Source organism: Lissotriton helveticus, chromosome 3_1 (genome assembly GCF_964261635.1).
Source record: "Lissotriton helveticus chromosome 3_1, aLisHel1.1, whole genome shotgun sequence".
Classification (NCBI taxonomy): Eukaryota; Metazoa; Chordata; class Amphibia; order Caudata; family Salamandridae; genus Lissotriton; species Lissotriton helveticus.
The window spans coordinates 1,139,902,210-1,139,915,289 of NC_136061.1; the positions used below are offsets into that span (position 1 = coordinate 1,139,902,210).

The 13,080-nt window shown below is 41.9% G+C and overlaps 1 protein-coding gene across 2 annotated transcripts in view; it reads right to left on the reverse strand.

Moving 5' to 3' along the window:
• The window catches only part of RIF1 (replication timing regulatory factor 1), a 357,947-nt gene that overhangs the window by 284,022 nt on the left and 60,845 nt on the right, over nt 1-13,080 (reverse strand). For both annotated transcript variants that reach the window (XM_078681750.1, XM_078681748.1), the window contains exons 4-10: nt 12,585-12,715; nt 12,412-12,506; nt 6,580-6,769; nt 4,257-4,349; nt 4,016-4,154; nt 3,621-3,772; nt 135-252 (exon numbers count right to left, since the gene is read on the reverse strand). In XM_078681750.1, coding sequence (XP_078537876.1) covers nt 135-252; nt 3,621-3,772; nt 4,016-4,154; nt 4,257-4,349; nt 6,580-6,769; nt 12,412-12,506; nt 12,585-12,715 — 918 coding nt within the window. The remainder of the gene's footprint in view (nt 1-134; nt 253-3,620; nt 3,773-4,015; nt 4,155-4,256; nt 4,350-6,579; nt 6,770-12,411; nt 12,507-12,584; nt 12,716-13,080) is intronic.

Consider the following 13,080-nt stretch of genomic DNA (forward strand, 5'->3'; position numbering starts at 1 on the left):
TAGCTATTAACCCCGGAAGCCATGTACATCGGTTTACGCCCAGTTTTGTGGATGGTGCAATCCATGCCTGAAGCTGTACCTGTTCACCATGCCCAGCGTTATTAGTCAAGATTATCTACAAGAGCTTTGTGTACCTGCTTTCAGCCCAGTCTGATTTAGACTCTGGTTAGCTGATCCTCGTGCAGCAGGTATAGGAGTAGCAGCAGAAGAAGAATCCACACTTAAAGTGTTTTGAATTAGTGGAGCACACACCTAAAAGTTCAAATATACAATGTTAGAAAGCAAGCAGCATGTATTTAGCAGTGTCTTAATGAATAATGTAAACAGTTACAGCTGTCAAAGGCAAGCTATTAAACGAGTTTGGCTTACAGAAGCGAAAACATCACTAGACAGAAACTTGTAACATTTAGCATTGAACTGATTATGTCAAACAAAAACCTGTATCTCTTTTCTCCTCATAATACACAGAGTAGTCAAGCCTATCAGGTTTCTGTAGTATCTCCAGAGAGCTTCTATCAGGGGTTGAGGGTGCGTAGGAGGATACCATTCCTGCACATTTCTGAGATTCTACTCATGAGTAAGCCATACCTGATCAAGACTGTCCAACCATATGGCGAGAATGAACTGAGAGGGGTTAAAAATCAATGTGCCAGGAAGGGCTGTTTACACATGTTAGCTAAATAGATACATTGGAACAAACTGGGGTTCAGGGCCATTTCTGAATGCAAATGGCCATCTGAGAGAATGCAAGAGGGAACGCTAACTTGTTTATAGTAACACTAAAATCACAGACTCGCTATTGCACTAGTTGACCATGTTGTAACATTCAAATGAACAGTACAGTTTGAGAATACGACTTTACTTAATTTGCATAAGCAAAAAGGCCTGGCTATGTGTTCGGATTTTCTTCATTTGAAACAATTTAAGCAAAGATGAGAATGACCGTAATAAACCACTTTCAACATTAAAATACAGAACTATACAACTCGTGCAACCACAGCAAAGCAAAATCAAATAAAAAAAAAAAAACAATGTCTAATTGAGAAAAAAAGTGTCTCAAATGCAAATATGCCAGAACCACGTGAAATTTTGGGGCAACTGAAATTAGGAAAACAGCTAACATGCCCAAAGAAAGTTCTTGGAAGTCTAGTGAGAAGAATTTGGGTCTTCAGAAGTGCAAACAGTGTAAAACCGTAAGCCACCTTTTTAACTTCGAAGTCTGATATTCCGGTCATTGCATGTGCTCTCACCCAAATGCATTTGGTAACCCCTTGTGGTGTATTTATTAGGTAAGGCCACTGTAAAAATGTGCAGAAACTGCACAAGTGGCATAGAAGTCACATTTCAAACGTGCAGATTTGCACCACCCAGATGAAAAACTCTAAAATGTGACACTAGAGCTGGTTGGTGTAGGTCAGAAGATAACAGTAAGCCTAAGTTAAAATAGGTGTTAGCATGGTTAAATACCTACTTTGCACATTATCCAAGTCATCTCTAAGTGATGCTTTGGAAACCACATAAGGACTTGTTGCATAATGCATAGCACTTACGCCCAAAATGTAGCTAGCGTGCCTCTGCAATAAATTCCAAAAATATTTACCCCAGAATATGAGCATCCTTACTAGTTGCAGAGCCCTGCTGTGTATGATAGATATAGATTATAGATATAGATATAGATATATATATCCCCACAACGAAGGTTACCCACAACAGAAGGGCCCACACAGGCGAGTATTGCCAAAATCATTTAATGGGGGCTGCCGTGAGGTCCACAGAAGTACTGCCACACAAATAGAATCAAAGTCCAGGCCGACGCGTTTCATGTATTAACAATTCCTCTTGGGCTTATGGACAACAGGCAGTGAGTATGCAGCAGTTTATAAGCACTAAATATTCAATTTAGTTTATACACGAAACACTTCGGCCTGGACTTTGATTCTATTTGTGTGGCAGTACTTCTGTGGACCTCACGGCAGCCTCCATTACATGATTTTGGCAATACTCACCTGTGTGGGCCCTTCTGTTGTGGGTAACCTTCGTTGTGGATATACATATCCCCATCAACAAAGTACACCACATTTGAGGACGCCCACACGAAGGGTTGCTCTTTCATTCAAGTGATGGCACCAAGACACGCTCAATGTTTCTAATCATCAATCTGTGGCTCAACAAGTTTCAAACTTTCGTTCTTTTTCAAGAGTTTGGCATGTAAAAACACAGCAACCATAATGTGGAACACCTTTGCATTTTATTAATTGTTCCGCCCCAGTGGGCGTGTCTTTTTTGCCAGTAAGCATTTTTGTAATTGCAGTGTTCACACATAAAAATTAAGTCCCAGTGGATATTGCTGTATTTAAATTTCACGCAAATTCAATTCCCAAGTGGCTTGATGTAAAGCGGAGACTTTGCTTGCTGCCAATTCTTGCACACTTACTCACGAGCCCCTTTGTTCCCATCCGGTGTCAGACCTCGGTGCACCCAGGATGCGCCTCCAGCGGCGGTTCGTCTTCGCGACTTGGAGAAAGCCGCTACTATCCATCAACGAAAGTTTGAAACGTGTTGTGCGACAGACAGACAAAGATTGCCCTGATGAAAAATGCCTCACACAAGGAGAGCTTAACTCCATTTATTACAGGTTGCAGGGTCAAGCATGTCACCAATTCCAGGCATCTCGAGCTTGCCAAACGCGTTTCAGACTTCGCATCCTTGGTCACTGGCAAAAAGAAAGATCAGCACGGCTGCCATGACGGTAACTTCAATTTATACAGAGTCCCGCCTCTGTGGGCGTGTGCAACACAGCCTCCTGGTACTCGAGGTCCCGTATATTAAAAACACAGTGGGTGCAGCCTTCTTGTGTTAAAATACAAAAGTTTATTACCCCAGTGGGTTCCTAGGAAATGAAAACCTCTGCTTGCGCTGCCATAACAATGTCCCAAGATAAAGGACTCTCCTGTCCTCTCGGCGTGCCATGTTTGCAAAGTCGCAGGGCCGCTCTCTCAGAACGGAAACACAACCCCCTTCACAGCGTTATATTCAAATAACCACAGCAATCCAGAACCGATACATGCACTTGGGCCCAAAGCGTTTCGAACTCCTAGTTTTTGGCCACAGGCCATAATAGGCACTCCCAAGCTGTCGCGCTTTTCAAGCCCCACAATTGCATAATTTCAATTAAGCTCCAGTGAGCGTCATAACGGTTTCCTTAGTAATGCATTGTGGGATCAAGAGTTCACCGCATTTTGCTAAAATTCATTAGTCCGGAGGTAGGTAATTTAATGTCCAACCATAAAACGCACCGCAGACACGAGCTGTCCGAGGGCCAGTGAATTGGAACCTCCAGCAATTTTTATTTCACAGAATTTGGACAGTGAGTTTTATGGTTGGACACTAGAATTACCCATTTCAGGAATTATGAATTTTATATTATAATAGTGCCTTGGAGCTTGTTTTATCGGCATATGTTGCACTATATAAATACAGAATTATGACACAACATAACTGCTTCAGAGCTAGTTTACTTCCCACCATACAGTAGAAGCACTAGTTTCGCTTATAGAACTGTACGAAATAGTAAGGCAACACCGGCGCTTAAGATACTAAAGTTAAGTAGTATTTGTTACCTGTTCAAAGTTAGCTGAAAGCTGAGGGCCAAGTCTCATCAACAGATACCACCAAACCTCCAGTTTGGTCAGTGCCAAGGCCTCTGTCCTCACGTGGATGGAACACAATGGCTGCATCAAGAGCTTCAGTCTTTTTGTGCTAGACAGGATATCTTCAACAGAAGAAAACCGCATTGAACAAACTCACTCAATGACTATACTGGTATTTCCTAAACAAAGGCATGAAGATATTTTAACAGAAACTCAAAAGAGTGCTTGATACAGACAAGATCACACTCTCCTTTCATACTCTTACAAATACAGTAAATCTTTAAAAAATGCAAAATAGAAACAAAGTCGTGTTTTACTAACCTGAAACCTAAACTAACAGGAAATTTAATAGGGGCTGAACCAACCTGGATTTAGAGCAAAGTTATCTATTAGACTCTTCCATGCAATGAAGGCAATTTTCTTTATTAGAGGTGATCCACTGCGAAATCCAAGTTCTTCTAACTGCAACAAAGAGTTGATAAAACTACCGCTGCGATGGAGTGTCTGGAAATCGATTAAAGTGAGAAGAAAATAATTTCAGAAAACAAACTAACCAGGTGCAGCAAAAAGCAAACAAAAAAAATCAATATGGGCATCACCCTTTACCTTTCCCAGTAGCTTTACAAACAAAGGCCACAACTTCAAAACATAGGTTTCATTTTTAGACGAGAACAGCCTCTGAAGTTCAGATATGATTTTCTGTGGAAACAAACAGAAGAGAGGACACAAAGTCAAACTGTTAATGGTCTGGTAGGAAATAGTGCAGAACAGCCTGAAAACAATGTTACAAAAGGACATCTAACACCACCACAAGGGAATTGAATGTAAGAAAGTTACTATTACTTATACGAAACCAAGCACAGAATAAATGTGCTTGCTCAAGCTAGTAATCATGACTGGACCAGTTTCCAGAGAAAAAATACTTGAAGACAGACAGCATAGAGACTGGAGAGTAGTCAGCCAAAGGATAAAATTCCTGGTTCACCCTATAACATTTTTACCTGAAAGCTTGTGCAAGTCCAATGTTGTGATGCAAAAAAAGGTTTCATTTAGTAGCCCTTTAAGAATTGTTATACATAGCAACTTTTAAGGTACATCAGATCAGATTGAGGAACACATTTACAGTATGTAATAATTACAGTAGCTTGTTTGCTAGTTTATAGGCACAATATTTATTGGGATGAATTGTGTGATTTGTGTATGTACTTATATTGTGAGAAGAGGTAGTTCCGATTCTAGAGCAGGTGGCTATTTAGATCAAGGGATCCGCTGTGAGGCATGCATGGAGATATTGGTATTGCAAAATATGAAGATTGGAAGTGTAATGAAGGTGATGAAATGTTGGGGAGCTAGAGGGGGGGTCTCCACCACGAATGCTTTTAGAAACCAGTGTGAGCATTTTGCAGTTGGCTATGGGCTTTGCTGACAGTCAAGCAAGAGTAGAGAAGAAAACACACAAGCAAACCATTGTACTAGGCCAGCTTATGCATAAACAATATGTTGTCCAGGGCTTTAGTCTCCCGGAAAGGGAAAAGAAGTCAGATGTTTCTAATACAGGACCTTTGGAAACTGTTTCTATGGAGAGAGAGAGAAGATGAAGGATTCAAATGACATGGCCCTATTAAAAAGTGCTACTAGCTCCATTACTAAGAGAACAAACTGGATAAGGACAGTGGTGGAAGCAACTGAGCCTGGGATGAAAACAATTTCAGTTTTGGAAGAGTTTAACAATAAATAGGGAATCTACAAACTGCAATACCACTGGAGCCACTTGGCTTTCTAATCTATAACTAATCATTGGGGTTTCGAAAGCCAACAATTGGACAAAGTAGTAGCTATTTATGTGAACACTGAAGTACCTTTCACTTCCCTGTTCATAATTAATTTGGCAGTTCAGCCTCCTATAATTTCTGGGACTGAAGAAATCGGTAATTATAATACATCTAAAGCAAGTATTACATAAACAATTACAACCAAAACTATTACTCTTCACCATTATGTTCATTATTCCAGGAAAAAACATAATTAACTTTGCCCTTCATCGCCTCTTTACCCAGAACATGGTATTTCTCGGTTCTATGTCCAGTTTCCTATAGCCCTCGAGCAATAAAATAAGTTACTACTAGAAGATGTATATTTTGGGCTGTACAGCCAGTGGAAATAGGAGCCCATTTTGCTGCACAACATGCTTGTATAACGGATTTCCAAGTGTGTGTGTCTGTGTGTGTGTGTGTGTGTGTCTGATATATATATCAACAATTAGACAGGCAACTGTTAGTAGCCCAGATCTATGATCTCAAGTGCCAAATCTCTAGATGTAGTTACTTTTGACCACATATTGGCAGTGAAACAGCTGGCAAGCCGTAGATAACTAGCTTGCATGCAAACAGTCTTTCGGGGTTAATGAGATTCCTGGGGCACTGTCCCAAATTAATAGCACCAATATTAATTTACTTAAGGCTTTTTTGTAAAGCAAGAGGGAATCGTAAACCGAGGCAGATTCTGTAGTCCTTAAAGCAGAGCTTTGCCAGCCTTTGGACTGGCTCTGAAGTGTGTGCATCCAATCAAGTATTAAGACGACTAGGTCTCATGCTCTGTGTTCGTGAGAGAAAGTGGTTATAAGTGGTGCATAGCTGTTATCGGGCAGTAAAAATGGCATTTACAGTGCTATGTTCACACATCTGAAGACATCTAGTGTCTCAAACGGAAAAGAATATGAACACATTTACAAAAGTCTTACTCAGCAGAAACAGTGTAGTGAATACATATGGTGGCTTATGGCCTGGTGCTAACAGCATGAAAATCATTAACATGCACTTTCACATATGAAAAGTGTATAAAAAAAACAATTGCACCTCTCAGAGCTGCTGCTAGAAAACAGACATTATAGTAACTTTCGTGGGAACTACAAAACGAGACAATCACTTACTGTAGACATCAAGGGTTCGGTTATGGCAGCAACGTCTTGCTGTTTTTGAAGAAGAAGTGGCATTCCAATCTCCAGGGCTGTTGCACCCCTTAATCGCACTCTTGGTGCAGAATGGACCACTAAAGGGATGACCAGCTTTGCCCATCTGGCAGCTTCCTCTCCCATTTGTGTTGGGGTCTGTTCCAATAGTCTGTGTGTAACACAAATAGAACACTTACATAGAGAAGCAATGGGGGGGGGGGAGAGAATAAGACTCATCACACTGATGAATGCATTTAGTTTCTTACAACCCACACCCCCTAAATAAAATAACTGTACTACCATCCAACAGCTAAGAACATATATAACTTTTAAAGATACTCAGTGGTGAACAATAAAAAAAAGTCCGAGGGGGTAAACCACACTACAAAGCTATTCACCCAAGAAAAGATGCAAGTGAATGAGTGACAACAAGCAGCAGCCCATATATTACTCTGCTTTAAGTAAATAACTTTCAATAGTATGTATAGTATTTTCCTATATCCTTCTACAATGTGTTTAACGTTTTTTCACTTATACAGCAAGAATGGACTTGTTAGTTTCTAAATAGAACATGACGGAGCCCGACTTTGCAAAACCAGTAACAAAAATAATATACTAAATGTGGTTAAAGAATAAATGGTACTACTTCTGACAACTGTAGGGAAGTGCCCTTTTTGGGATGGTTACCCCCAACGTTTTGCCTGGTATTGTATGCAATTTTGACAGAATCCAATGGGCTCCTTCTATCCAGGCCCCAATGCCATTTCGCTTTCCCTAAAACTGTGCACTTGACCACCACCCCCCCACTGACAATACCTTTAGTACCCCTTGCAGGTCCCTAGTAAATGGTACCCCTGGTACCTAGGGCAGCGAGGCTAAAGAGGGGCCCTAAGGGCTGCATCATGTACTGTGCCACCCTAAGGGACCCCTTAGCACAGTCATGCGAACTGCTACTGCAAGCTGCCTGACAGGGTGCAGAGATACGTGAAGACAACACACCGCCTACGTGCTATGCCTATAGACACTGCATACAGTATAGGGAAGTCACACCTACAGCAGCATCACAGCCCTAGGGTAGGGTGGACTATACTACCTGGGTGGGCATATCTGCATGTGCACATATGCCCCTGTGATGTCCAAGTTGATTCTTAGATATTACAAATGAACAGGAAAGCAATTGTAAGTACATGTGCTGGAAACTGGTAATTAAGTGCTCCCCAGATACAGGATGGCTTCACTGAAACTAGTGATTGATTTTATCAATCCATGTACTGATGGAGCAAGGTTTCGCAAATAGGCAACCTGGTCGGATATAATCCGCTCATATAACCACTTAATTACTAATAACATTTGTAATACTAATTTTACACAACATATTACACTTTCTAGAAAAGGGGGAAGTTTGTCTATGTGTTTTACTAACCAGTAACCCGAGTGCAATTAAAGATGGCTGCTAATGAGGAAAATTAAACTGCCCAATGCGTCAGCTGCATGACGTCATAACGCTTGGAGGAAAAACTCTGATTCTGCGCAATAGCATCCAATATGGCCGCTTGAGAAGTCACGTGCTCAGAATCCGCTTTGCTGAAACTAAACTGTATTATATAGTAAGTGCTAATGCATACATAGTCTTTATAAGTAAATGGGACTAGAGTAGAGATAGGTGATATACAGTGAAATCATTTTATTTGAATCTAATACTTTGTCTCTTTGACCTCTCTATTAGTTTGTATTTGCGATTTAAAAGATCTAAGAGCTGACACGCACATGAAACCATCTGCATGCGTGGAAGAGACAACTCCGGAGCCCGGAGCTCAAGTATTGGGACCCGGCCAAGGACACTCTTTCTACATGTCCTGGGAACCAGCTGAACATCCTGAAGACTCAATGGACAACTGTAGAAAACTGTATACATTGTTGTTAATACATTATTAACATGGGTGGGAAATAAATCTTGGGCGAAACAAATTAAAGGGGAGGAACATAAGACAATGCTCTTAAGAAAAGTATTAAACTTAGCATGGTGTGATGATCATCCCCCTCAGCTTATCCAATCAGAATTAGGAGTTTCATAAGGTTGGAACATTTAGGGGTAGAGCATGCCATTAAAAAGGTATCATTGGGGTAGTTAGATTAGTTATTGCAGTTGCTGCCAGAACGCTGAGAGATGGAGATGCTGTCCGAATGCTGATCGAAATACCTACAGAAGCAGACTTAGAAACGTTTCAAGCAAAAAGAATTAGAAAGAAGATTGCGGAAGAATCGAGGAGGAAATTAGCATCAGAGAGGGGTGAGACACAGGCTCTGGAATCTGTGTATTGTGTCAATGTGCCTTTTCTCTCTATCCTCTCTTCCTGAGGTACTGGTCATTGAAAATTATAGTTTAGTTTAACTTAGATAAATCGAATCTTACCTCTTCAGAATGAAGGAGTTAACACTGCAATTTGTCGGATTCTCGTGATAAAATTCAGATAAACCTTTAAACCTTATCAGAGTCTGTGGTTATTTAATGAGCAAAACAGGTAAACGCTCCACTGTCATACTTACCAAATAAAATCAACTAAAATAGATCCATTTAAGTTTCTTAAGTTTGAGGACCATATAAATAAAGTCACGGGGGTCTGTTTTTCTACCTTAAAGACTCTACGCAGGTTCTTCCCTCTTTTACCGAAAGAAGCTAAAGAGACTGTTATTCGGGCGTTAATACTCTCTAGGTTGGATTACGCGAATGGACTGTTTTCTGGTTTGCCGGCTTACCTGATTCACCGTCTTCAGGTTATTCAGAACGCCGCTGCCAGACTTTTGTTTAATGTCCCAAGGCGTTCCAGTGCTCGTCCCCTTCTCCGTGCTCTTCACTGGCTCCCAGTTGCTCACAGGATTTTGTTTAAAATTCTAGTGTTGGCATATCGAGCTATCCACCAAACTGGCCCTGTCTACCTGAGAAAAAGGTTCTACCTGTATGTCCCTAACCGCCCTCTGCGATCGGCCAATTTGTGCCAAATGTCTGTTCCCAAGTTCAAATTCTCCAGACTCGGCGGCCAATCAATCTCAGTGAGAGCATCAAAATCCTGGAATACTCTTCCTCTTTTTTTAAAAACTGCATTGACTCTTAGTGCTTTCAAGAAAGGCCTTAAAACCCACCTCTTCAATATCACTGTCTAAAACTCCCTATTATCAGTATTTCCAGATATTTTATTCTCCCCCACACTGCTCTGCCTTCAACGCGCCAGGATACTATTTTTTTAGTAATAGAGCGCGTTATAAAAGCTTTAAAATAAAAAAAATAAAAAATTATAAAGAAAAAGGCTTAGTATTAAATAGGCTTAAGACTGAGAGGCAAACGGACATATAGAAATAGCCCTCAAATTGATCCCCAGCGGGGTTCATCGACCGGATCATGAGTGAGTTTAGTTCATAGGCCCAAATGAGCATTTAGTGAATATTGTCCCCAGGTTCTGGTAATTAAGTGCTCCCCAGATACACGATGGCTTCACTGAAACTATCGATTGATTTTATCAATCCATGTACCTAGAGGGCACCTTAGAGGTGCCCCTGAAAACCTACTGACTACTAGCTCTTTGGCAGGCTGGTGTGGACCAACCTGCCACCACAGACTATTTCAGACCCACTGCAGGTGAGAGCCAGCGCTCTGAGGAAACAAACAATGCCTGCTTCGGATGGAGGTGTTGTCACCTCAAAGCAGAAAGGTGAAGTAATCAGCATATCAAGGCAAGAGGTTTCAAAGGCCTCTGCCACCTTCGATGTGCGACCCAAGGCTTCCCCAGACAGAGAAAATGCCACCCTCTGCGCAAGGCCCATTTGGCACCAGGATAGGCAGGAAACTGGCTAGTCAGGAGGCATCAGTTCCACACCTAAGGTGGGTTACCTGATGTGATCACAAAACATAGAACTTCAAAATATTTTTGGGGGGTGAAATTAGGCTCACTGAGTCTGGGTTATGCACACTTCCTACAGAAGTGGTCATAAAGGGGATGTAGTTGCCCTAAAGGTAAGTAGCCCATTGGCTACTACCAGTGACTCCCCTTAACAACCCTAAAATCAGTATTTAGGATGCAATCCTGATGCCAGGAACGTAGATTCAATGAATCCAGAACAATAGAACCGAGAAGAGCCACGTGACAGCGAGAACTGAAGACTGCTGTGGACTTTTGGCTGCCTGAAACAGTCATGACAACTGTGACTTAGTGACTCATCAAGCAGCTGAACAACTACCAAAAACACTGGTAGATTACCAGCCCTTTGCAAATTGCCAGCAATCTCCCTTGGAGTAGAGAAGCTACTCCCTTGCGGACCAGACACTGAAGGAGAGTCTGGTTTACTGTGTTGCTGCTCCCCAGCTAGCCATACGCCTCATTTCCCACCACCAACCAGGGAGAGGAACCTGTGCTCCTGAAGGTCAGATCTGTCCCTCCCACTGAGTGAGAAGACACCAGGTCCAACCAGCACCACTCCGCACCAATTCCCGGGGTATTGGACCCCTTGCAGCAACCAAGGCCTGATTAAGTCCAGTCTGGGCTCTAACAGCACCGCCGTCTAGGGACAAAGCACCTCAGAGACCCACTTTCAGAGTGGCCCAGCGGTCCTGCTTTCTGCACCCTCAACTGGAGAGACAGACAATCGCAAAGACCTAGGATGGACAGAGCCCAGCTGACATATCCCCTCGGCACACGAGTGCCCCAGCCCTGGCACCATCAAACATTCTGTGCCCCTTTGTTCCCAGGACCCTTGCGACTAGAGCTCCCATTGGGAGCTCCCGGGCTTGTTCCCAAGTCCCCCCCTGCAGCCTGTTTTTAGGTGGCCCTTCCTTTCATCCACCAGCGTAGAGGGCAAAGCTACCAGCATGAACAGCACCTCTGCACTTGGACGCCCTAGAGCAGGTAATGCTTACCTGCTGGTGGTACTTTGGGCCTTGGCCCCCTATTACCCAAAGTCCTGAAAGAGACCCCCAGAAACCAACCATAGATACCTGTATGAGGCATATGCCTTCCCCCCCCCCCCATAGGAAAGTAGTGCAACATAAAGATGCATTTAAGTGCACAGTATTTTACAGGTAAGTAAACGGTTATTAAAAAGGCCCTTAACTGATAACATTGATACCAAGAACTTAGTTATCTAAAAATACAACTTTTTTCTAAACTGGTCTCGGATTTATTCTTGTATGTCTTATTTATTGCCTCTGAGTACCACAAATGCTTAGCACTACTCTCTGATAAGCCTCAACTGCTCCCCTACACTAGAACATAAGAGCATTTGGTGCTATTATTTTATGCCTCGGTTATCCAATAAGGGTTGCCTGGACTCTTTACACACTGTGCCTTGTTTGGGTCCACTCTATAAGGAGCCAGCATCTTGCAACAAACAATTTCCCAACATCTTCAAATCAGAGCTTTCACCTGCTGGCAATGATTTCAATCAGGGTCACAGGTTTCCCACCTAGATTGAGTGGTGCAGTGTGGACAGAGTTTACTCAAAGTTCTCACTGCAGTTCTCCCAGGATCAGTGTTCACATCCAAAAAAGCCCTTTTAAAATCTAGAAGATCTTGCATGAAACAAGTTCAATTTGAAACCAAACTCCTATGCAGAGAACACAATTGAAAACAGCAGAAGGGGGGGGGGGGAGGTTACATGTGGAAACTCAAGTTGGCAGCAACACCAACGCAAACATATTCAACTTAATTCCTTAAAGCCCCTGGGGCGAGACGTTTTGAAGTGTACTATGCAATTTAACAAACGCACTAACTGCGGCACACATGGTTTCAAGTTCAGTTGAAACGATGGAATACCACGTACCGTATAACTGTGTTTAGTGCTTCATATTCAATCACCATTGACTGAACATCTCCCCTATTAAGTACCGTTTCTAATGTAGAAAGTATCTGAGGTACCTGAGGAAAAGCAAAAATGACATCAGCAACAGTAACAACAAACCTGGGAATACTCTTTGTAAAGGAAATTAAACTCACCAGCTTCCCAACTTCCTCTGAAGGAAAGCATTGCTTGGCAATCACCCAAAGTGCTCGTGTGCAAGTGTTTTTGTCAGGACTTTTTGTGGCAATACTGATTAATGTTGTAAGCAACTCGTGGATTTCAGTAACTGAAAGAGACAATGAGGTACACAAAGATCGGATATTGATAAAATAGGAATAGGTAACCGTGGCAAAATAATTTTCAAAATGGAGGCCTCAAGTCGTAGACATATTTTTACTAGAATATGCTGTGCCCAAGCCCTATTTGCAGAACATTTGTAAAATTGGTGCCGCAATTACAAGCCTGCAGATGTAAAATATAAGTTTACTCGAGTCAATGAATGGAGAAGTAATAAATCAAAATGAAAACCTTTCCTGGTTTACTAGCCGGAATAACCTAAAATCAGTTAAAATGGTCCACATCGTAAAAGTACAGTTCTTAAAATTCTAGAAGAATTTAATTACAAAAAGTAAGTAGGTTATGCTATAGAGA